Consider the following 25,404-nt stretch of genomic DNA (forward strand, 5'->3'; position numbering starts at 1 on the left):
ACGGAGTGCATCGCATGTGAGGAAGGTGTGCATGGGTATATGGCATGACAAGCATATACCAGGAGCTAGTATGCATGGCTGAGGACATGGTTGACATGTTACAATTAAGGTATAAATTAAAACGCAAACAAGCAATTAGGCTTTCTTTCTTTGCCTTTTGTTTTATTTATTTTCTCCTTTATGTTCCGGAGTCTCTGGATGGGAACTCTGCAGCTGCCCTTCTCGGAAATGCCTTCGGGTACGTGAGGAGCCTGTTTGTTATAACAGTTCAAGGCCTAACTTCCAGTTGCATGCAAATTTTAGAGATGCCAACCTCCAGGTGGGGCCTCAACGTCTCCCAAAATTATAACCCATCTCCAGATAATAGAGATTAGTTCCCCCAGAGAAAATGGCTGCTTTGGATGGGGGAATCGATGGCATTATGCCACCCCTGAGATCTCTCCCCTCCCCTAATCCCACTCTCCCTAGGTTGTACCCCCAAATCTCCAGGGATTTCCTAACCTAGAAGTGACAGTTTATGGATAAGCGAAGTTGAAGGTCCTTTTTTCCTTCAAGAGAAGCTGCTGCAGAGGGAATGATGTGGAATGGCATTGACTGGAATGCTTAATCCTCCCTCCCACATGCACACACTTCTTCACTCCAAATAACCCTAAGCCACTTCCTGAGGTGAACATACATGAAGACGTGAAGCTGGCTCTTTTTGTAGCAGGTACTCATTTGCATATTAAGCGACACACCCCTAATGTAGCCAATCCTCCAAGAGCTTACAGTAGCCCCTGTAAGAAGAGCTCTGTAAGCTCTTGGAGGATTGGCTACATTAGGGGGTGTGGCCTAATATGCAAAGGAGTTCCTGCTACAAAAAGAGCCTGTAACCGAGACATAAAGTCAGCGCTGTCTTCTCTGACTGGCAGTTAGTCTTTGGAATCTGAGGAAGAGATCTTTCATATCACCTAGGATTGAACCAGGGACCATCTGTATGCAAAGGAGGTACTCTACCACAGAGTCACAAACCCTCCCCTCAAAGACCGAACGTGAATTTCAGAACTTTTGGTTCTGAGGGCAAATGCACATTTGTAACTCTGCAGGTGAAAAAAATAACACAGAAGGTTTTTTAAAGCAAATACGTGTAGGGGTATGCAAAAATCACCTCCCTGCCACACTTCAAACTGCTCCCCCCACAAGTTCTTTCAGGGGGGAAAAGGGGTGTCCGCAGTGTTTGCAGGTGACATAGGCCCTAAGCTGTGAATCAGGAAGTCTCCAGTTCAGATCTCAGCCATGGTGGCCTGAGGCAAGCCGCTGTTAGCTGTCCCTCCCATGCCCAACTTGAGGAAAACCCTACTGACCTATTGGTCACTGGCTGTTGTGGCAGTTATAATGTACCTTAAGGACTTTGAACAACAAAATAGATAGTGTTATGCAGCTATGTGTAGGAAAAAAAAGTAGGGAATGTTTTGATTTGCTTCAAGTTATCTTTATGTAATTGAGGACCCACGCGAGTTGTGTGTGTGTGGGGAATGCTATCCTTTTGTTGCCAAGCACTGGGCTGCCCAATCACTGGCCAGTCGGCAAACCAACCCGACACCCCCCCCCCCCGCTTGTAGAGCTGCTGCCCAATCGCTGCCTGGCTTAAGCAGTAGTGGAGCAGTGGTGGCAGCTCACTCCTCTCCCCCCCCAGCTGACAAATGTGGCAGTAACTCCAGCTCTCCCGTCCTTCCACCTGCTTGCCTGCCTGCCTACCTGGCACATGTGACAGCAGCTCTTTCTCCCCCCCACCCCCCAACCTCCTGCTTTTCCACCTACCACTGTAAAGGGGATAGTCCATTAAATTAACCTTTTACTTGGGGGAGGGTGAATTTAACCCCCATATATTTTGTGGGGTAATTACATTTTCCTGCAAATGTGGGGGTGGTGTTCCCAGATCTGCAGGAGAATACTCCCTATCTGAACCTGGCCCTGTTCTCTGGGTTTATTGGTCCTCATGGGAGCCAGGTTCAGGATTAGATATTGGCTTCAGATATATTTTTTAAAAAGAGCATTTAGAGGCATATCCTTTAGAGGCCAATGTTAGTGCCAAATTAATTTTTTAAAAAGAATTAAAATGCATCTCTTGCGTGCTGACTTCAGTCTGATTACAGAAACAACTAAACCACCGTGTATAATCCATGCAAAGATCTTGTAATTGTATACAGACACTTATCAACCATAAAGGATGCTGGTACTTCCAGAAATAGAAATGGTATATTATTTAAACAGGCTTAAACAAAGGCTGCAAGAGCCTAATACACTTTGCACAATGTAACTAGTGTGCGAGGAACACAATAAACAACATATATACAAGCCTAATACATGGGCTACAATACCAATTTGTTAGCCAAATTGCCTCTGATTATTAATTATCTGAGAGTAGACAAGGCAATAGGCAAATAAGGGAGCAAGCACCAGTGTATACAGGGGTCCCACTTCTTCCCAGATCACCAGAAATAGACTCAGTGGCAAGCTTAAGCATAAAATTGCACAACCGAGAGTCGTGGAGTTAGGGTGGGTATAGGAGAGAGAGAGAGCAACAGAGTGAGCATGGCAGGTTGCCCTCTTTTATGAGGTGGCATGGGGGGGAGGGCTAGGCTGGCCACATCCCTTGGCACAGCTCCTGTCAGTCGGTCCCCAAAAATACACTGATTGGACCAGGGGTCAAGGGGGAAGGGTCTAAGGGGGGTGGTCAATATTCAGATCTAGTAATCCTGGGCAAGATGGTACCACTTGGAGGGATGATGACTCATGCGGCCATAGTCATTGTCATGGACATTCCTTGATTGTCTTATGGCGGCCGTTTCAGCTAGGTGAGGCTGGGTGGGGGGAAGGGGATGTTGCCTGCGTGCTGAGAAGGAAACTTAGCATGGAGTTTGAATCCTTTGTTCTTGGGTCTTCTGCCTTGGCATGGCATCTGCCTGGCTTTCAGTGCTTCATGTGGCTAGGGAGCTGGTCCATCTTACAGCAGGTAAACGGGTAGGTAACCACTGAAACCATTGGCACAACATCTCACAGGAAGGCTTCCTTCTTCTGTGTCTGTGTGTTTGTAACTGGCATCTTCTTTGGATCACTACACAGTTCAGTCCCTTTTTGCACACAACTAGCAAAGTCCAGGTTTTTATCACTTATAAGTTCATAAGAGAGCAATAGGTGCCTTGCAGGGCAACTGTTTCATATGTCAAAGTATACAGGACTTCACATAAGAACATAAGAGAAGCCTGTAGTCCCTCAAGCCTCAGTTGGCCAATGGAATGAGCTTCCAGATGGCCAACTGAGGCTTGAGGGACTACAGGGACTGGTAGAAAAGAAATTCTGTTTCACATGACTTCTTCAGATGTTAAAGCTGTGTTTGAATCCTGAAACAGCCCTGACAAACATCAAAAATTTCCAATGAGGAAGTCAAATCATTGAACTATTACAGAAAAATGTACAGATTTTCTAATCCAATTCCAACAATTGTCATGAAGCTGACATCAATTGCAATGCTGAGGGAATCACCAATCAAACATATGTACATAGTACTAAACCTACAGAAATTCACAGCAGGCTTAGATTCTCCTCAGTGAATTTTGTAAGGTTTAGTACCACATAATATGTTTGACTGGTGATTCCCTCAGCATTGCAATTGATGTATCTGTACATACCATGGTCCTTTGGTTTTGTTAATCTTCAGTCTGATTACAGCAGAAATACCCTCCAGACAAGAGAAGCTTCAACATCAACATCTGGGTGGTTTTAAATAACTGAGAGATCATTTTTCTCAACCTTATTTGCCGTGTATGGTTTATTTATTTGATTTTTACCCCACCTTCCCTGCCGGGGCAGGCTCAGGGCGGCTTACAAGAGAACCATAGATAAAACAACAATATAAATTAATATAAATATTAGTATAAAATACACAGTAAGTTATTAAAACCCTTAACATAGCGATGGCGGTGTGACTATAAGAAGATAAGCAGTACCTCCACTATCAGCGGGCTCAGGCTGGGAATAAGGCTGGGACAGGACATAGATGGTAAGACGTGGCTCCCACCCATATGCCTGATGGAAGAGCTCCGTTTTTGTGGCCCTGCGGATCTGTGAAAGGTCTTGCAGGGCCCTGATCTCATCTGGAAGCTCATTCCAGTAAGCAGGAGCAGCTGCAGAAAAGGCCCTAGTCCTAGTCGATACCAGCCTGGTGTCCTTTGGACCGGGGGGTGGGGCAGATTATTTTGTGACCCTGACCATAGTGCTCTCTGGGGAACATGTGGGGAAAGGCAGTCCCTTAGATAGGCAGGTCCCTGACCATAAAGGGCTTTAAGGGTCAAAACCAGCACCTTAAAGTGAATCTGGTATGATATTGGCAGCCAGTGCAATGCCTTCAGCACAGGCTGGATGTGCTCTCGCATAGGGAGACCCATCAACAGCCTGGCTGCAGCATTTTGCATCAGCTGCAGCTTCTGGAGTTGCACCTAGGGCAGCCCCATGAAGAGAGCTTTGCAGTAGTCTAACCTTGAGATGACCATAGCATGGATCACTGTTGCCAGATCATTGCGTTTGAGGAAGGGAACCAACTGCCTAATCAGCCGAAGATGGTAAAAGGCTGCCTTGGAAGTGGCTGCTACCTGGGCCCCCATTGTTAAGGAGGCATCCAGGAGCACTCCCAAACTCCTGACCCTCAGCGCTGGCACCAACGGTGTCCCATCGAAGGCTGGTAATGGGTTCCCTACCCCCTATCCGCTCCAACTCAGGCACAGGACCTCCGTCTTCATCGGATTCAATTTCAATCGGCCCAGACTAAGCCATCCAGCCATGTCCTGTAATGCCTGGTCCAGGTCTTCTGGGGTAGAGTTGGATTGACTGCACAACAACAGATATAGCTGGGTGTCATCTGCATATTGGTGACACCCAAGCCTGTGTCTCCGGGCAATCTGGGCAAGGGGGCGCATGTAGATGTTGATTAGCATTGAAGACAGCACCGCCCCTCGAGGCACTCTGCAGATCAGCGGGTGCCTTCGGGACAACTGCTCCCCGAGAGCCACCCTTTGTCCCCAACCTTGGAGAAAGGAGATGAGCCATTGCAAGGCAAGCCCCTGAATCCCTATGTCGGCGAGGCGGTGGGCCATTAACTGGTGGTCGACCATGTCGAATTCTGCCGACAGGTCCAACAACAGCAGCACCACTGTCCTGCCCTGATCCAGATGCCTCTGGAGGTCATCTGTGAGGGCGACCAGTGCCGTCTCCATCCCATGGCCTGGGCGGAAGCCGGAGTGGAAGGGATCGAGCATGGAAATGTTTCTCCTTTCAATACCTGATTGGCCTTCAGCAGGGTGGGAAGTCCTGCATAAATTTTCCTGATCAGATCAGATCATCTGCCATTTTGTTGTTGACCTTCACCCAAACAACATCCCCCCCCAAGTCAGTGTGTCTCCAGGTCCCCAGGTCTCTCTCCTTCACCAACCTGGAGCACATATGAGAGAGTTCTTGTGGATACCACAGTTCTAAATGCAGGGCTATTTTTGGGCAGGACTGCACAGGAGAGGAGTTCCGGCTGGCTTCAGAGTTTGGCCACGCCCTCTACAGCCAAGACCTCTGCGTGGCCAGGTGAGGCCTGGAAAGCGACCCCCCCCCGGTGACTCTGAGGTGGGCAGGCCGGGGGGCCCCTAGAAGGATCAGGGAGGCATTTAAATGCCTCCCCGTGCCTTCCCCGGCCTGTCCAAGGGCCGGCTTGTCCGGGCTTCCCGCAGCTGCGGGGCACCCGGACAAGCCAAGGGAAGGCATGAGGGTGTGGCCTATTATGCTAATGAGTCCTGCTGGGCTTTTTCTAAAAAAAAAGCCCTGTCTAAATGAAACTCATCAGAAATGCCTGGGTGTGCCTTGTTCACTTTTACATGTTGTTGTTGTGAGTCTTTTTGTTTTGCTCCTTTTCAGTGGTTATATTCTCAGATTCTCCATTTATGTCTTTCTTCTTTGGCATTATTACAGCCCTTTTCAACTATTTTGGCTACTTTTAAAGTAAAGGTAAAGGTTCCCTTGCTCAAAAGCCAGTCGAAACCGACTGTAGGGTTGCGGTGCTCATCTCCGTTTCAAAGCCGAAGAGCCAGCGCTGTCCGAAGACAATTCCGTGGTCATGTGGCCGGCATGACTAAACACCAAGCTGCATGGAACGCTGTTATCTTCCCACTGTAGTGGTACCTATTTATCTACTTGCAATTTCTTGCTTTCAAACTGCTAGGTTGGCAGGAGCTGGAACTAGAGACGGGAGCTCACTCCATCATGCGGCACACTCGGGTCTCGAACTGCTGAACTACCGACCTTCCACAGCCTGCAGTTCAGCGTCTTAACCATTTGAGCCACCGCAGCTTTTACTTTTACAACTATACAATTGATACAAAAGTAATGTTAAAAATTGCATGCATTTAATGGGAAACATTTAGTGCGAGAAAAGAGAAAATGGTGTGAAAATAATGACTCAGGGTTTCAAGGTGCACAATGTGCTACATTTAAAGAGGCCTGGGGGAACAAGGGATTAAGGAGCATTGGCCTGTATCCTACCTGAGGTAAGAGGAAGTTCTGGATGAATCTCACTGTGTACTTCAATATGTTCTGCACTTGGGGTCAGTTTTGTGGCGAGAGCAACACTTGCACCCCACCCTGATCAATACTCGATGGTTGCCTAGTTCACATGATTCAAAATCTTTGTGGCCTAGGGTGGCCAGTGGTGGCAGAGACAGGAAGGGATGGAATCGTGCAGCTACACAATACCATTTCTGGCTGTGTAACTGGAAGTGATGTCACCGTGACATATGCTGCTCTATGCTTTCCCTAAAACTCTATGGTAAAAACCATAGAGAACAGGATAATTTCTTTCACAATTGCACGATATGGTGATGTCATTACACAATACTGCTTTCTCCTCCATTTTTTCTCCTGGGAGGGAGGGGAAAGGGAGCTCTGGCAGGGGTTCCCCCATTGTAACTGGACATCTGGGAATGGTACTGTGGTTATCACAATGCCTTTGTACCAGAAGTGTGATGGGAGTTCTGGGACTCCCATGCAGGCCCAGTTCTGACTGCAACTGTGGTCCATGTCGAGAAGGAGTTTCGGCCTCACCCCTGCACTGTTTTTGAATCCTGAAATAGCCCTGGCGAACTGCTGTTGAGAAAATTACATAAGTCACATGACTACATTGTAAGTTTGCACAGCTGGGCAACTAGCTGCCCCACAGGACCATTTCATGATGTGAAAATGTAGTGTGTAGGCAGTGGAAGCTGAAGCCCCATCTCTTCATGCCGGTGATCAGAATTGTGCTCACATGAATCTGGGAGGTGCAGAACCCTCCCCCCCCTTGCACATCTGAACCCCCCTTGCACATGGAGCACATCTGCTTTATGACGGCAATGAGGCCTTCATATTGTGTGGATTGGCCTTCAGTGCTTTGCAGTCCCCAGAAATCCATTGAATATGGAGGCTCTTATTCTACACCCCACTCCCTGCCATACTGAGCCCCTGGAGAGAGCTCCCTCCAACTCTGAATAGAATACTGAGCTAAATGGACCAATGGCTTGGCTCCAGTGTAAAGCAGTTTCATATACTCGTAATGACTGGCATTCTGACAAATCTCAACACTCCATTTTTGGTTCTCATCACCAATCCTGCTACCACTTAACTGAATCCTGTTGTCACTTGGATTTCAACCTTGAGCTGAGGAAATGTCTTTTCCTTCAGAAACCCAAAAGTCAGATGTGATGTGGGATTTATTTTTGATTCCCTGAAAGAAATACTGATATATGATATGTTGCAATCCTGGGTGCGGATTTTACTGAACTGTGCATGTCAGCAGGTTTCCTTGGAACCCTCTGAAAAGAACCATCTGCCATCAGACTTTAAGAAAAGGGAGTGATGGAGAGATGTTAGCCAGGGGATTATTTTCCCTGCAGGGCAAAAGAATGTCAAGGTAACTTCATGCCCTGTTGTACAGGCATGGCTCTCAGTAAATTTAGTCTTAGTTGACAGAAGGGTGACACAGGTAAGCTGAGGTTGTCAGGAGTTCACCGTCATATTGCATGCTCTTCAGCTCCCTGGGGTGTGTTTCAGGGAAGGTCAGTTTTTGGCACGGTGTGAGAGGGAGGGTGCCAAGCACACCTAAGCTTAGGAATACAATAAAATGAGCATTTTATTTTCCACTCCCCTGTCACCCAGCCAGCTCCCTGAATAGATAAAAAGCTAAATTTTTGCTCTCACTGTCAGAGGGGCTCAGCTTCACTCATTACTAGGAACTCTTCCTTGGAAACATCCCAACCAAGACAACCTCTCTGCTGTCCAATATGTCTCGTCAATCTTATGCCAGAAGCATTGGAGGAGGCAGCAAGGGCTTCAGCTCCAGCTCTGCTTGCTTTGGAGGTGGAAACAGAGTCAGCTTCAACACCGCTTCCACAACCCGTGGATGTTCTATCCGTGGCGGCAGCGGAGGTGGCGGTTTTGGCAGCAGGAGCCTGTATAATCTAGGGGGGAACAAAAGAATCTCTATTGGTGGATTTGGTGGTGGTGCTTGTGGCCGAGGAGGTGGAGGTTATGGAGTTGGTGGTGGCTTTGGTGGAGGATTTGGCGGTGGTAATGGCTTTGGTGGAGGGTTTGGTGGTTGCTTTGATGGCACCGGTGGCCCTGCATTTCCCGTGTGCCCACCTGGAGGTATCAAAGAGGTGACCATCAATCAGAGCCTCCTGCAACCCCTCAACCTGGAGATAGACCCCGAAATCCAAAAAGTGAGGGTTCACGAGAGGGAGCAAATCAAAACCCTCAACAACAAATTTGCCTCCTTTATTGACAAGGTGAGATGTTTATGAGAGTATTACTGTATCCCAACTTATAGAAACTGTTATCTCTATGATCTGACCTGATTTTTGCTAAACATTTCAAGAATGAAAAGTTGTGAAGTAAATTCAAGTGTTTATTTCCAGTGGAAGTTGCACCAAATAACCTTTGTTACTTAATCTCAAACCAGGAGAAAATATAGGAGATGGTATAAAAATTGTATTTTGTACTTTATAGTAAGGATGGCCAAATGTTGTTAACATGAAGGTAATTTGCAGTTCCTGAGAAATTCAGGGGAATAGGAACAGAATGGAAAGAAGAATTTAAGGTCATATTTATACTACAAACAGTTCATTGTTATGGCTTCCTCCCCAAAGTATCCTGGAATTGCAGTTTGGTAAAGTTGCTGAGAATTCTCAGAGATCTTCCCCCATGGAGAAGGAATTATTATTTGGTTCACATCTGTGCTACTGATGAGACCTTAGTTTGTATCCTTGTGCTAGTTTCCCATGCATAGAGTATTAAACAGAAAGAAATGGGAGAGACCATAGGGAAAGAAGAGTGTATCCTTCTTTTCCCAGAAGAGCTGGTCTCAAAACGACCCTTCTCTGATAGAGGAGGGAGGCAAAACTGTTGCACATCCATCTGGATTGTGTTAGATGTGTTTTGGGTGCACCCCTTCCTCTCGGGGTGCGGTGTAGATGTTCCTGAAGAGCATGATTTGCATTGGTGGTGCAACAAATGTTTGCCCTTTCCGATTGATTTGTTGCTCCTTTCAACCACCAACTGGGTTTCAAGGTTCTCGCAGAGGAGTAAGACATGGAGGCTGTAATACAGATTTTGCCTTTGGGAGGCACCCTGCTTTGTGGGCAGGGCAGAGGGAGGGCAGACGGAGCAGTGGAATCTGGACACAGGTTGTACCCAAGTAGTGTGTGGGCATGATCTTGCAGCAAATGCAGTAGTGACATCCATTCATGAGGCTGGATTAGCAATCACATTAAATATTCCATAAAGAAGGCTCCAGTAAGAAAGGGGCACCTGTTACTGAGATATCAATGATGAAATGAACTTAGCAATGTGAAAAGAGTCCCCACCATGCATCCAGTTTCTTTCAAAAGTCTCAGCAAATGGTGGTTCCTTTATTATCCACCTGGAGGATAACAAAAGGAAAGGAGGGGCTTGTTCTTTTGTTGTCTCCCATAATATCTTATAAAAAATGGTCTCCCGTAATATCCTATCAGTAGTTCAAAACAAATCTCTGCAGTGGCAATATCTGAAACGGCATGCTGCTGCGTTTTACACAGGGCCAAAATAAATACGATAGTGTCCTCATGGCTGCCATGAGGACTCCACTGCCATTTTCAAGCAGTGCCTTGTTCCCTCCGTGCTTTTTCAAGTACCAAAAAACTCACAGGGGGCCCTTGTGGCGGCCGTGAGGACTTTGGCCCATAGTGTTTAGGTACGGGCATTTACATAAAGCTGTGTTATATAGCAATCACATTAAATATTTCATAAGGAAGGCTCCAGTAAGAAAGGGGCACCTGTTACTGTGATATCAATGATGAAATGAACTTAGCAATGTGAAAAGAGTCCCCACCATGCATCCAGTTTCTTTCAAAAGTCTCAGCAAATGGTGGTTCCTTTATTATCCACCTGGAGGATAACAAAAGGAAAGGAGGGGCTTGTTCTTTTGTTGTCTCCCATAATATCTTATAAAAAATGGTCTCCCGTAATATCCTATCAGTAGTTCAAAACAAATCTCTGCAGTGGCAATATCTGAAACGGCATGCTGCTGCGTTTTACACAGGGCCAAAATAAATACGATAGTGTCCTCATGGCTGCCATGAGGACTCCACTGCCATTTTCAAGCAGTGCCTTGTTCCCTCCGTGCTTTTTCAAGTACCAAAAAAACTCACTGCGGGCCCTTGTGGCGGCCAGGAGGACTTTGGCCCATAGTGCTTTAGTATTTAAGTACGGGCATTTACATAAAGCTGTGTTATATTGAGACAGACCATTAGTCTGTCAAGGTCAGCATGGTTCATCCTGATTGGGTGTGGTTTACCAGGGTTTGAAGCAGACAGGTCTTCCACATTACTTACTACCTGACCCTGTCAACCCCAGGCTGCAATCCCTACTCTGCCATGGAAGCTTTCTGGTTGACCTTGGGCCTGTCACACACACCCAGCCTAACTCACAGGATTGTTGTGTGGATGAAATGGAGGAGAGGAGAATGATGTTAGCTCCTTTGAGTCTCCTTTGGGGAGAAAGGTGGAAATGAAAGAAATAAGTAAATAACTGGAGATACTGGGGACTAAATCTGAGACCTTCTGCCTGCAAAGCAGATGCCCTCCCACTGAGCCACAACCCCCCATCAATGGGCAATAGAGATGTTTCTGCCCTCCCACTTCTAGGTCCTCTCTAGAGACCTGGGGAAGGAGCTGAAACCTGAAGTTCTCCAGAAACTCACACTACCAACATTACAAAAAAGACAATACCAGGCAAAATAAGGACCACACTGGAACAACAATTCAACAGGGACATGTACTAGAAAACCCCAACTGCTTCCTTCAAGGATTTCTGTATCACTTGTTAAATTATTCTTTCTTTCTCCACACCCCCCCTTTTTTCTTGTTGCAGGTCCGTTTTCTAGAACAGCAGAATAAAGTTCTGGAGACAAAATGGAAACTCTTGCAAGAACAGGGTCACGGGACTGGTGTTGGTCACAGGAACCTTGATCAGATTTTTGAAGCTTATATCAACAACCTGAGGAAACAACATGACTGTCTTCTGGGTGAGAGGAGAGGTCTGGATTCAGAACTTAAGAACTTCCAGGACCTTGTGGAGGATTATAAGAACAAGTAAGGGGATATTACTGCAAAGCAAATGACCATGAAGCACTTTCCCCCCACTGGAAGGGATTTTAATGGGGGGTATACACTGCAGACAGGCTTATTTGGGTATTTATTTTGCACATTCTAAATTATGTTTTGTACATTGACTTAGAAGAAAATAGGGTAAGATCCCCTTCAGTTGTACAATTTTCCATGTACGGAAAGGAGTTCTGTGTAGGAAGTGATATAGATCTCATGTGTAGATTATCATGCAACACAATTTAAAAGGCATGTATTCCATTATAAATGAAAAAATACTTGCATATCATACAGTCCTGAGAGTAGCTCATTATAGACCTGTGAAGAATAAATGGCAGAAAGTGGGTAGGGATTTCTAAGTAGAAATGTAGTTGATTTGAAAGGATTTTATCACTTTATACTCACAACCACCCTGTGAGGTAGAGTCGGCTGAGAGATAATGACTGTCCCTCAGTGACTTTCATAACCAATCAGGATTTGAACCCAGATTTCCCCCAGTTCTATTACAGGTATCGTATCGCACTGGGCAATATACTTATAAAGAGCGTAGGTCATTTTGTTTAACGCGTACAGAGCAACCATTTTGGTTTATTTTGAGTGTTTGTACTTTTATCATCATTGCAGCCAATAGCTAACGCAAATAACTTGATACTGCAATTGATTTCCAACCATTCTCAACTCTGAAGTAGACATTTCTCAGAATCATGGGGGGAAATCATGATTTTTTATTTATATATTGCAAACTGAGTGCTTTTACTTGTTTAATACATGGTGGCGTTCAGTATTATTTTTATTTGACATCAAGTCACAGCCAATTTATGGCAACCCCAAAGGATTTTCAAGGCAAGAGAGGTTCAGAGGTGGTTTGCCATTGCTTGCCTTGGTGTAATGACCCTGGACTTCCTAAGCTATCCAGGCCAGGGCAGTAATATTATATAGCCTAATAAAGATGCCAGATCTTTCGGTATAGCACAAAATCTGGGATTCCACCAACCAAAGAGATTCATGTGACAACTACAAATGTGAATAAGCACCAGAAACTGGCACTCGGCGTTTGAAAAGAAGTGCTGCTATTTAATAAATAGGTCCAGTTGGAAACTATTATATGTTGATCAGTCCATTCAGCAAATTCCTTGTGTGGCTGGTGCCAAAGCATATTGAATGCAGGCTGCTAGGGAAGTGAGTCAGAAGAATGGAAACTATGAAGAATAGTGCGTGAGTCATGTACTTGCACTGCCGAATAAACCCACAGCATATTTCTGAGGATTAGTTTGTACTCTCACTCTCTTTCACTTGCATACCAGGTTAAGTCAGAAGGGCTTTTATTGTGAATACAGTTTAGAAAAATGGAAGGCTAGGCTGAGTATCCTCTCCCTTCCTCCTCCCCACTCACAATCAAAATATGAACAGGGTTGGGGTTTGTTCGTTTTTGTTCTTTTGGTATTCTGTAGCTCAAGTGGTTAAGACGCTGAACTGCAGGCTGTGGAAGGTCAGTAGTTCAGCAGTTTGAGACCCGAGTGCCGCATGACGGAGTGAGCTCCCGTCTCTGGTCCCAGCTCCTGCCAACCTAGCAGTTCGAAAGCAAGACATTGCAAGTAGATAAATAGGTACCACTTCGGTGGGAAGGTAACAGCGTTCCGTGCGCCTCGGCATCTAGTCCTGCTGGCCAAATGACCGTGGAAATGTCTTTGGATAGCAATGGCTCTTCGGCTTGGAAACGGAGACGAGCACTGAATCCCTAGAGTCGGATTCGACTGGCTTTCGAGCAAGGGAAACCTCTACCTTTACCTTTACCTAATCAGAATACATTATAGGGGGAAAATAAGTATTTTTGCAGATCTTGATTTTAAATCCCATTTATTCTGCTTTCATGATCAGAGTTTTGGAAGAATATATAATACTGAGACCAGGAATGTATTTATTTAAATATTTATATCCCACTTTTCCTCAGAGCTCAAGCTGGCTTAAAAGTTATAATGAAAATGTTACAATTTTAACGTGGTAAAATAAAATCCCAAATGACCACCCCCCTACAAAAAAGATGGCTGCATATCCCATTAAAAGGCCTGGCAAATAAAATGGCCTTGCAGAGCCTCCCGAAAATTGCTAAAGGCAATGTCCCACTCACCTCCTGAGGAAGCCCATTCTGCAAAGTGGGAGCTTCAGTGGAAAAGGCACAGGCTCTGGTTGATGCCAGGAAGGTCTTCTGAAGTGGGGGACCAGCCAGTGGGCTGAATTGAGAGGTGTGGGAAATTAACAGTCATTGGGATTATGGGTAGAAGTGAAACAAAATGGTGGCCACACAGGATGGATATGCAGGTGTTAGAGGAAAATTGCTGAGGAATCAAAAGTTATTGAACTTGAAGGTCTGTTCTGTTTTTCTTGTTGCGTTGACCAGAGGAAATTAATAAGTGAAAGTCTTTGAACGGGATTATGGGTAGAAGAGAAACAAAATGGTAGCCACACAGGATGGATGTGCAGGTGTAGGAATCAAAAGTTATTGAACTTGAAGATCTGTTCTGTTTTTCTTGTTGCATTGACCAGATATGAAGAGGAAATTAATAAGTGAAAGTCTTTGAACTTAATTTTTCTCTTCTGTTGTTGTTGTTGTATTGACCAGATATGAAGAAGAAATTAATGGGCGTACAACAGCAGAGAATGATTTTGTGCTCTTGAAAAAGGTGAGAACTTTAGTTTGCTTTTTTTGTAAAGGAAATTTGGCATGTAGGTTTGCTAGGTCCCCCCTGGCCACTAGCAGGGGATAGGAAAGGGAAGGGTTGCCAGATCCAGGTTGGGAAACTCCAGGAGATCTGGGGATGGAGCCTGGGGAGGACAGGGACGTCAGTGGGGTACAATACCATAGAGTCCCCCCCTCCATAGCATCCATTTTCTCCAGGGGAACTCATCTCTGTAGTCTGGAGATGAGCTGTAATTCCTGGGGATCCCCAGGTCTCACCTGGAGGCTGGCATTCCTATTAAATGGCATACAGTGGGTCAGAATATATGTATTACATTACTTAGTTTGACAGCTAGTCAGTTCAACATGGAAAGTGAGTAAGCAGGTATTTTTCATGCTCCAGTCCATCCATTGCTTGCTTCTGAACAAATGCATCATGGGATACTTGTCATCTATTGTGGTGGTTGACTGTGAGGTGGGCCTCAAAGTGTCCATGTGCTACACAAGAAAGACCAATTCATGGTAATGCTATTGCTTGGCCTGTTGCAGTTTGATCTTTCCCTTTTATATCAAAGCCAACCTGTTCCTAGGAAACCGAGAAACAAAAGCCAGTTCTTTCTCTCTGTCATCTCTCTGGCATGCTGGAGCTGAAAGGGAGAGCTTTCTGGTGGAGAGATGCCATATAAACAGAGCCATAACACCTTACACCATTGTTGTTCCCCTGCTGTTGAGCGAATGCAGGGAACAGATCACATGGTGACGGAAATTAGCCATGAGCACTCTGCCCCCCCCCCCACTGTCTCAGCATGATCACTTAGTGGTCTGGAAAAGGCAAACACTGGAAAAGGCAAATGCATGCATCCACACTCCCCGTGATTGGCAATTTACCAAAACCTGTGTCATGATGGGGAGGGGCACATGCGCAGGAATTCCTCTGTGCATTCATCCCATGCAGACAACTAAGAGATCACACAGAGGTGGGGGGGGGCTGTGTACTCATGCCCTTCCTGTACAGAGAATGAACACATGGGGGGTTGTCCGTAGTGGTAGGCTAATGGCAGACACGCTCCTGAAAATTGTTGCTGATGCCCATCAATGCTCATCTGGTCAGCAGGTGGAAGCAGGTTGACACAACTGTGGGGAGTGATCTTCATTGGTGCACAATGATATCGCTTCCAGCATGACCACCATAGAGTCTGGGGGGAAATGCTAGCGCAGCGCCCCAGTGCAATGCTGGACCTTCTGGGTCGTGCAGTGATGAAGATCGCTACTCCCTGCAGTAAGTACCTACCTCATGCCTGGCAAACCTATGTACTGAGCTAGAATCAGGTTCCTACGGTATCCTGTTTGACGGTGTTGCCCTGGAGAATCTGGACTCTTAAGAATTCCAGAGTCATTTTGGTGGTGGAAATTTCTGTCAAGTCTCAGCTGACCTATGGTGACCTTGTAGGGTTTTCAAGGCAAGAGACCTTCAGAGGTGGTTTGCCATTGCCTGCCTCTGTGTAGCGACTCTGGACTTCCTTGGTGGTCTCCCATCCAAACACTGACCAGGGCAAACCCTGCTTAGCTTCCAAGATCTGTTGAGATCAGGCTAGACTGGGCCATCCAGGACAGGGCAGTGCTATTTTAGAGGGCCTTATATGATGGTGCCATCAAAGAGAAGCTGACTGTTCTAAGAAGCCAGCAGCGCCAAAGAGATTCTTCCCCTTCCACTAGTGGAAGAAGAGAAGAGATGGTGGTATGTGATGCTGACAAGGTACAGGGCTAGAACTGGAGGCTGGGAGCTGGATGTTGTAGGAGGGGTAGAAAAGCCCTCAGAGCTTTGGGCCACCTTTTCTCCTCAATCTGTCTGTGGAATTCCACAGCTATTGTGTAATAGATGAGCATTCTTAGCACCTTTGTTGTGGTTTGAAGGTCTGAGGTGCTGGGAGAGCTGGCATTTGGAAGATCTGAAGGCCCTATTTGTTGTTGTTATTATTTTTATTTCCACTGCTGATAGCGGAACCCTCCTCTGTTCTTTCCTGTAGGATGTGGATGTTGCTTATATGAACAAAGTGGAACTGCAGGCCAAACTGGATGCTTTGGAAGATGAAATCAACTTCATAAGATGTCTGTATGAAGCAGTAAGTAGTTTTGTTGTTGTTGTTTTTTGCAGGCACCTGGGGAAATAATGAGCTGAAAACAAATAGTTTTGGAAGGGGAGGGATGTTCAAAATGAATTTGAATTTGCTTGCAAAAGTCAATGAAGCCACTGAAATCTTTGGATATGTACTTTTCAGTAAGCATGGCTTGGGTTAGGATGAAAAGACTGTAAAAGCTTTGTACATGTTTCAACAAAATGAAATGGCAGTAAATGATATTGGAATGTTTGCACTGGTAGCTTTTTCTAGTTGCTCTGTTAGTTTGTTTGTAAGTATCTTGCCTGCCATGCACTAATTCTTGGCGAGACGCTCTCAGGTACAAACTAGTTGCCTCTCCAGAATGACCAAGAACTAAAACCCAGGATGGGTTTAGGCAGATGAAGAGATGGGGCTATGCAAACAGGAACAGGTTTGATTTTCGCTGTCCGGGAAAGTTAGAGGCAAGAAGCAGGTTGAGCTATCCACATCAGTGGTGTCCCAGTGTGCACTGATTACTTTTCCCCGTATGAATAAATTGGTGCTATTCCAATAGTGAGATAGGAACAGACTCTATTTAATATATAAAGCAATACCATATACTGTAGAAAGGAACACAACGGTATCGCCAAATATGACAAGTATCCCACAGAGGGTACAAGAGGGACTACATCCCCTGAGATACTTGCTCTGTGTAAATCCATATACACCCTACCTATTATTATAATGGGTATATGGCTAATGTATAATAATGGCAGCACATTTTTTAATTCACTTTGGAGTGCCAGAAACTCCAGCAAAATAATAGCATGACTCTTTAGGTGTGCCAGCTTTGGTTCCCGCTGCCATTAGTCACTTTTGAAAATGCAGGCAGATTACGGAGGAAAGAAACAGGTGCATCGAGATACATCTAAAACGAAAGTATGGTTGAGCTAATGTCTGCATGACTTTCACAGGAACTCAGCCAGGTACAGCAGACCGTTTCCGACACCTCTGTTGTCCTTCAAATGGACAACAACCGAAGCCTGGACTTGAACAGCATCATAGCCGAAGTCAAAACTCAGTATGAAGAGATTGCTCAGAAGAGCCGATTAGAAGCAGAGTCTTGGTACCAAACCAAGGTCAGTTTCCGGGCATTTATTTCTCTTGCCAGTCTAAAACAAAACAGTCTGTGTGGTACTGCCATCTTCCTTTCTTTTATGGAGGAAACCTCCAAAAGACCTCCAAGTCTTTGGAGAAACCTCCATCAGTTAGCCAATGGGCCTGGTTGCAAAATATTATTTTGCTAGCTATGACAAAATTGGACCTTCTCTTCTTTCTGTATGCCAGTATGAAGAGCTCCAGATGAATGCTGGGAAACATGGTGACAGTCTGCGAGACACCAAGGCTGAGATCTCTGAGCTCAACCGGACAATTCAGAGGCTACGAGCTGAAATCGAAAATGTGAAGAAGCAGGTGAGGCTGAGGAGTTTTTGCTGGATTAACCTTGGGGGGGGGGGGCACAACACTTCAATATTTTCAGAACTTGGTCAACCCCTGAGCCTGTCTTGTTCTCTTAATGGCAATTGTGCAATCAGAAAAAAGCCAAAACAACATTTAAGGAAGACAACTCAAATAGAAGCAGGAAAACCTCTTGCATTTCTAAACCTCTGCAAGCTGCTTAGAGAAGGTTTTGCAAGTAGGGTTGCCATCTCTTGGTTGGAAAATTCCTGGAGATTTGGGGGTGAAGCCTGGTATCTGCTTCATCAGTGTGGGGGAGGGAGGAGAGATGTGATGTGACACATGTGTTACCAGGTTAGTCACATGTATGGCCTATAAACATGCACCCCTAAAATCCTGAGATAAGGGACCCTACTCCATATATACACAGACACAGTTGTAGAATAATATCTCAAGCAGAATTGTGGTGGGAGATTTGAACTCAACTATATTTGATCTTTATTGAACATACAAAATACATAAAGGAAAGGTGAGGAAAAAGAGGCGGTCAATGGACAGACAATTCAGATCTTTCTACATACCTAAAAAATGCTCTGGGGTTGCAAAAAAATAATAATCTGCTAATAGAAGCAGCACCTGTAGCTTTAAGAAGCCAACACCCCCAGTGGCCATTGTTAAGCAAGAAAATAGTATTGCCAGCCTTTAAGCCTTGGTTTCTAAATAGTCTTATGCTGAGGAAGGAACAGTCTGGAGTGATGACTGGACTTAAACTGCTTGTTCAATGGTGCCTCTTTTATACCTCTTTTACCTGAGCATTGACTGTGGGGCAAATGTCATTGGCTCAGACTCTTTGAGGAGTAACTAGAATTGCTGTGGTTATTTGGATCCATTTTGCTACTGAGGACCTCACATTTTACAGAGGGCTCTGACTGAAGTGCTGATGGGGTGAGATAAAGTTTTGACGGTGAATAACATGATTGAATTAAAATGACTGATGGCCCAACTAAAGCCTGCCATCAATGGGCCAGGAGATGAGGTCATCCTGCCTTTGTCTTTGATAGCGTTGCCAGCCTCCAGGTGGGGCCTGGGGATTTCCCGCTTTTACAACTGATCTCCAGCTGGCAGAGATCAGCTCCCCTGGAGAAAGTGGCTGCTTTGAAGGGTGGACTCTCTGGCATTGTGTCATGCTGAGGCACCTCCCCTCCCCAAACCCCACCCTCTCCCGGATCCACCCCCAAAATCTCCAGGTATTTTCCAACCCAGACCTGACAACCCTAGTCTTTGATTAGGTTTCTTGAGGAGTCTACATTATGAGGGACGTTCCTGACTTGCCTTAAGAGGTTTGTTTATTATGCTGCAAGGTTGTTAACTGTGGCCAGGGCCTTGAGAGTCAAAGGGAAGAGCCTTGATTGGGGTTTACCAGAGTTCCCATGGGAAACGGGCTGCTCCCTTGGGCACTGGCTTCTAAACTGTGCATAGCCTGATCTTGGGTTTTATATTGAAGATGGAGTCTTTCCTGCATCTGAGGCAGCGCAAGGCCTGAGAAGCTAGGGGGTTTCAAAAGCATGCTTCCTATCCTGGGGAAGGGGGTATCCTGGGGATAATAAGTATAAGGGGGCAAGAGGTCTTCTTGCATCAGCCCTAGGAGTCTAGTCCAGACAGAACGGGTGGCAATTATATATGCGTGACTGGTCCAAACACAACACGTGGCAACTAGATGTGCTATGTAGAACATGGGAGGGGATTGCAAGGCCTGGCTGCAGCATTTGGACCAAGGAAGTGGTTGTGAGGACTGGCCTCTCCAAGTGGGGCCTGTCAGTGGGTCAGCCGTAATTTTCACAATTATTGGCAGTCCTTTTTTGAGTGGCTTTGATGATGTAGAACGGCTTAGGGAGGAGCAGTCTGGCTGGGTCTACTTGTGGACTTTCACATTTTGGTTTGGGAGAACCATTCAGACAGGCATCTCCCCCATTTGCGTTGTGAAATGGCACAATTTCAGAAGGACAGTATGCATTTCTGAAGGTGTAGCTTGGCTTCTGTTTCTGCCTGACATGGCAATAGGAAAGGATCCCATTCCTTGATCACTAGAGGTCTCATTCAACGACACTCTTGCCAGCTGTGACAAAATCTGATTCTCTGTTCTTCTCAAATCCCAGTGGGAAGAGCTGTAGGTATCGGCCATACTTTTCAAGCCTGTCTTTGACCCCTTAAAGAAATTAAGCCTGTGAATCCCTTAAACAGAATTCTGGGCCCATTCTGGATATTTTCTGTGCTCCTGTGGAATCATGACTTATGCACCCTTCCATGTCACTTGACTCAATATAGGAACTTCATACAAAAGGTAGCGGGGTGAGATAGGATGGCCTGTCTGCAGAGGTCATTTCGGGGGGGAACGTGGGGGATCGCAGTTCCCCCGGGTGAGGTGCGGGGGGCGGGGCACACAATGAAGCCCCGCCCCCTGCTTCCATCCGCCCCGCTTCCAGCCCTCATTCAGCCAGGAGAAGGCAGGAGAAGAGGGAGGGTAAGTTGCTTCCTCCCCGCCTCTCCCCACCCCTGCCTGCCTGGGGCCAGGGAGGGCCTTGGCGGGGCTTCCTCACACTCCTGCCGGCCTTGCAGGTCCACCGCCGGGCCCCTGATGTCAGGGAGTGTGGCATATGCTAATGAGTTATGCTAGCTCTTTTTCTACGAAATGACCCCTGCCTGTCTGAACAAGCTTTCTCCTTTGATTATGAGGTATTGTTTCTTGGCATCAAGATTCTTAGTACATGGAATTTATACATAGTTCCCTGATCACAGTTCTCTGGATGTCCACCTTATCTTCCAGTGTGAAAAGCTGCAGACCTCCATTACAGAAGCAGAAGAACGTGGTGAGCTGGCCATCAAGGATGCCAGGGACAAACTGGCCGAAATGGAAGTAGCTCTGCAGAAGGCCAAGGAAGAGATGACTCGTCTGTTGAAAGAATACCAAGAACTGATGAGCTGCAAGATATCCCTTGATATTGAGATTGCCACCTACAGGAAACTGCTGGAAGGAGAGGAGAGCAGGTGGGTGCAACACACAGAAAGGAGGAGTACAGATTCTTGCTGAGAACAATATGGGGGGGGGGTTAGGAAGGAGCTTTTTTCTTGAAGTAATGTTGTTGAGGTTAAATTCTAAAAAAAAAGGGGGGGAGATGTTGGGATTTGAAGCCTTCTCAGATGCCCTGGTCCAGCATTCCAGAAGTGACAAGCTGGAGCATTCTGTGGTGAGAAAGGTCATGCAGTTGGTCTTACCTTCAGAGGAATCCTCTTAGTTATTACAAGTTGTGGTTTTCCAGGAATGAGTCCTGGCAGACACCTGCTGGACTGGAAAAAGCTGTTATTAGGCTGTGGAAACACAAATCATGATGGTAGTGCTCATGGCCTTATTGGGTGCTGTGGCACACAAGCATGAACATGGGGCGAAACGGTGTCTACCTCGTATCATGTGTATGCTCTTGTTCTTGGTGTGTGTGTGGATATCATGCAGTGTTGCAATCACTGTGGACCATTATGAGCAAAAGTACCATGCACATCTGGACTTCAACTACTGGACAGGCTGAAACAATATTTCTTTATATTAGGACCGTCTGAGAATACCCTGAGAACTACTCTGCAAAAGCTAACTCCATTGCCAAGCAAGGAACATAGCATAGGTCTCCCTGCATCTTCCCTTGTCTGTTCTTTCCATTGTACGATAGAGACTTCCATAGGCCAATGGAGCCCTGACAGCAGAAGTCATAAACCTTCAAGGGATTGGCTAATATTGATTGCACATTGTTGGAATCTGCATAGGAATGCCTGATGGAATCCACAACCTAAATCCTAGTTTCTTTCTTCCATAGGATGTCTGGAGAATGCCAGAATGCCGTGAGCATCTGTAAGTAGCAATCGCATATTCCACACTTTTAAAGAGTGTTTGTGTCTTAAAAGTTGCTGTGCTGTCAACTAACATGTATTCACTACTGTGTCTGTACAACACCACATCTTCGGCCAGAAGCATGCGCCAGCACGGCAGCGTGTATTGATGCTGCTTCAGTGGCAAAGAGCTACCACTGTCACATGCTTTGCAGTAGATAAGGACAAGGCTGAAGCCTCATCCAGAGAGAGAGCATGGGAGAAGAAGGATGGAAATGGTGAAAACAGATTTCCCTGGGCACCATCATGTATACTTTTAAGATACCAGAAAGTCAGTGGTTTTGGTGCCACGCTGATAAGCTGTTGTAATGTGTCATAAAACCTTATGAGATGGGTAGTCTACTGGTTACAAATGCTGTATAGAAACTTCCCAAAACAACTTTTGGTTGAGAGTTGCCGTAGTGGCTTGCTGAATGATTTGCCCATGACTCAGCCACAAGTGCAACCCAGATTTCCTCCAATAAAGTTAGTGCTTGGTGGTTGAACAGGACTCAGGTCCTTTTAACTGGAGATAGGAAGGACTGAACCTGAGGCCTTCTGCATGCCAAACAGATGCTGTACCACTGAGCCATGGCCCCTCCTCAGAGGGGCTGTGGGTTCTACTAAGTCCCAGAGAACATCTGGCTGAAATTATGCCCTGGGGAGGAGAACAAAAGTAAATTCTATCCCCCCCCATATATGGCAACATGATGGTTGTTAGTGCCTGATGAGGTGGCCATTTTAACTGATCAGACTCTTTTCCAGGAACAAGCTCTATATGACTCTCTACTGCAGAGTTACACCAGTGAGTGTTTATCACCATGAGAAACCCACAGAGGGTTACTCTTAAAGATAGGATTTGCAATAGGCATGAGGCATATGGAAGTATTTGAGGACCGGAGTGAGACAGTTTAGTCTTAAGTATTCACTGGCCATAGTAGTCCAACATTACTTTGTAATATCCCTGATTTCCCACCTTTCCAGCTGTTGTTGGTTCTAACGTTTCTACTGGTGGCTATGGAGGCGGTTACGGAGGCGGCTATGGAGGAGGATGCTACGGGGGATCTGGAGGCTTCAGCTCCAGCAGTGGAAGAGGCATGTGCAGCATAGGAGGAGGAGGAGGAGGAGTTTGCTCCCCAGGGGGAGGATATGTTTCTGGCGGTGGCACCATTGTGAAGAAAACCACAACGTCATCCACCACCCTCAGGTCTTCAAGCAAGTAACTGTAAGAAATGGAAGCAATCGCAATATAGCTCCTGGATAGAAGATGCATTTTCTGCCATCTGATGCAGTGATCCAAGTCACTCCTCCTGCTCTTCTTGGCACTTTTCAGAGAAATGATCTTCATTTCTTATGAGCACTGTGCTGATTCTCCCAAAATAACCTGTTGGCCTTGCATTCTTTGTCTTTCAGTCATTGTTGATGCATTTCATGCCCTCATGTACAGATCAGGTCCCCATTTGCGTTTGCACCCATGGACAATACTGTATTCAGTTAACAGATGTTGAACTGACTAAAGCTGCATTTGCATGATCAAAAGCAAACAGCTGTGGGTAGTTCTACAGGGTGTTATTTAGGACACTGTGCTGTCCTCCTGAACCATTCTCACTTTGGGTACTTCCCATGGGGCCACTAGGAGGATCATGCTTATCCCAGATTTATCAAATAAAGAGATTGTTCTTCTCCCTATGGTGATTTGAGCTTTTCTGGGAAAGGATGACTCTTAGAAGGACCATGTGAAGAAACAGTTCTAGGAGTAGGGGCATACAATTCTCTTCACACTTAAACTGTATTTCATTTGCTGTTTGGTTCACATTGTAAACGCCTTGGTCACTGAGACCAACAATAACTCCCTGCGAACATGGCCTTTTGCATGCAAATAAGTATCCTACCTGGTACTCTTCTCCAACTACCAGTTTGCAGTTTTTCTGACCAGCAATGGCTTTTCAAAGAATATGTAAGATACCTGCAGTCCAAATCTCACCTGTCGAAATCAGCAGGACTGGCAAGTGCTTAAATGTGGCTGGGTTGTGTTCCAAGCGTCCTCTTTTTGGAATGACCTTTTCCTTGCTAATGTTACTTTTGGTGGGGATTTCTTTTCTCTGGTGTATGACAAAGTGCGTCTCATTAAACTCTATGTGAAGATGAGATTGGTGTCTTCTGGATTTTTATCGAAAAGAGCTTTTCTGTGGAGTAGTGGAGTAATGGTGTGCCAACTCCTTCCCTCTCCTAAGGGAATGAGAGGGACAGAGACCTCTAGCAGAGAGTTCTCAGCAATATTATCAAACTGCAATTCCCAGGATTCTTTATTATTATTATTTTTTATTATTTTTTAACAGGATTCTTTTAGTGAGAAGTGTTACCCAAATCGGTATACACATGTCAGGGCCATAATGTGCAGAGGTGTCCCCCTGCCAGTACGGAACGAACAGATGTCTTCTGGCCACATGGATACCTGGGTTTGTTTAGCCTATGTATATGGAGGTACAAGTCCAGATCAACACTAAAAAAACAAGGGGAAAATACTTTTAAGCAAACAGGGTTTTATTTTACAAACAGAAAAAGAAACCAAATTAATGTATGCAATAGAGAGTAGTAATGAAAATTACAGAACAGAAGTGCAATATGGGGGAACAGTACATAAAACACAAAAACCTTTCCCTAGAATGGCTGCCTGCCTACTGAATACACAAACCTTATGAGAGAAAACAAGACATAAGAACATAAGAATTGCTGCTGGATCAGACCAGTGGTCCATCTAGTCCAGCATCCTGTCTGACAGAGTAACCAACCAGTTTATCTGGATGGCCAGCAATAGGGCATAGAGGCCAAGACCTTCCCCTGATTTTGCCTCCTGTCTCTGGGATTCAGAGGCTTAGTGCCTCTGAATGTGGAGGTTCCCCTCAGTCACCATGTCTAGTAGCCATTGATAGACTTGTCCTCCATGAATCTATCTAATCCCCCTTTAACACTGTTTATTCTTGTGGCCATCACTACATCCTCTGGCAGCGAATTCCACATTTTAATCACTCGCTGTGTGAAGAAGTATTTTGTCCGTCCTGAACCTACTGCCCATCAACTTCATTGGATGCCACTGAGTTCTAGTAGTCTGGGAGAGGGAGAAAAATGTCTTTTTGTCAACTCTCTCCATGCACAATTTTATAAACCTCTATCATGTCCCCACCCCCTTAGTCGTCTCTTTTCTAAAGTCCCAGACTCTTCAGCCTTTCCTCATAGGGATGGTGCTCCAAGCCCCTAATCATTTTGATTGTCCTCCTCTGTACTTTTCCCAGCTCTGCAATGTCCTTTTGGAGATACGGTGACCAGATCTAGAGGAGGAGTGTGTCTGTGTGGGTTGTTTTTTTTTGTCTGCAGTGGCAAAGAAGACATGTTGGGAGCTGAGAGTGACCAGGTGGGGCGGAGGAAGCACAGTGCCAGGTCTGTGGAGCAGAGATTCTGGAAGAAAGAGAAGAGGGGCCACCTTTGGGGCAGGAGTAACAGGATAATCACAAACCAGCCACAAAAATCAGGGCTGAGGGGTGACTTTTTATACCTTTTTGCCTGA

At 45.7% G+C, this 25,404-nt stretch overlaps 1 protein-coding gene across 1 annotated transcript; it reads left to right on the forward strand.

The window, feature by feature from the left end:
* The first annotated feature begins 8,209 nt into the window (after positions 1-8,209).
* Positions 8,210-23,980, forward strand: LOC107125613 (keratin, type II cytoskeletal 4-like). Its single transcript, XM_015429045.1, has 9 exons — positions 8,210-8,837; positions 11,458-11,678; positions 14,311-14,371; positions 16,395-16,490; positions 17,441-17,605; positions 17,814-17,939; positions 20,749-20,969; positions 21,788-21,822; positions 22,824-23,980. Exons 1-9 carry the CDS (start codon positions 8,334-8,336, stop codon positions 23,060-23,062), a joined length of 1,668 nt encoding a protein of 555 aa, XP_015284531.1. The 5' UTR covers positions 8,210-8,333; the 3' UTR covers positions 23,063-23,980.
* Positions 23,981-25,404: the final 1,424 nt, after the last annotated feature.

The sequence above is a fragment of the Gekko japonicus genome, unplaced genomic scaffold (genome assembly GCF_001447785.1).
Source record: "Gekko japonicus isolate JY-2015 unplaced genomic scaffold, Gekko_japonicus_V1.1 scaffold1579, whole genome shotgun sequence".
Taxonomy (NCBI): domain Eukaryota; kingdom Metazoa; phylum Chordata; class Lepidosauria; order Squamata; family Gekkonidae; genus Gekko; species Gekko japonicus.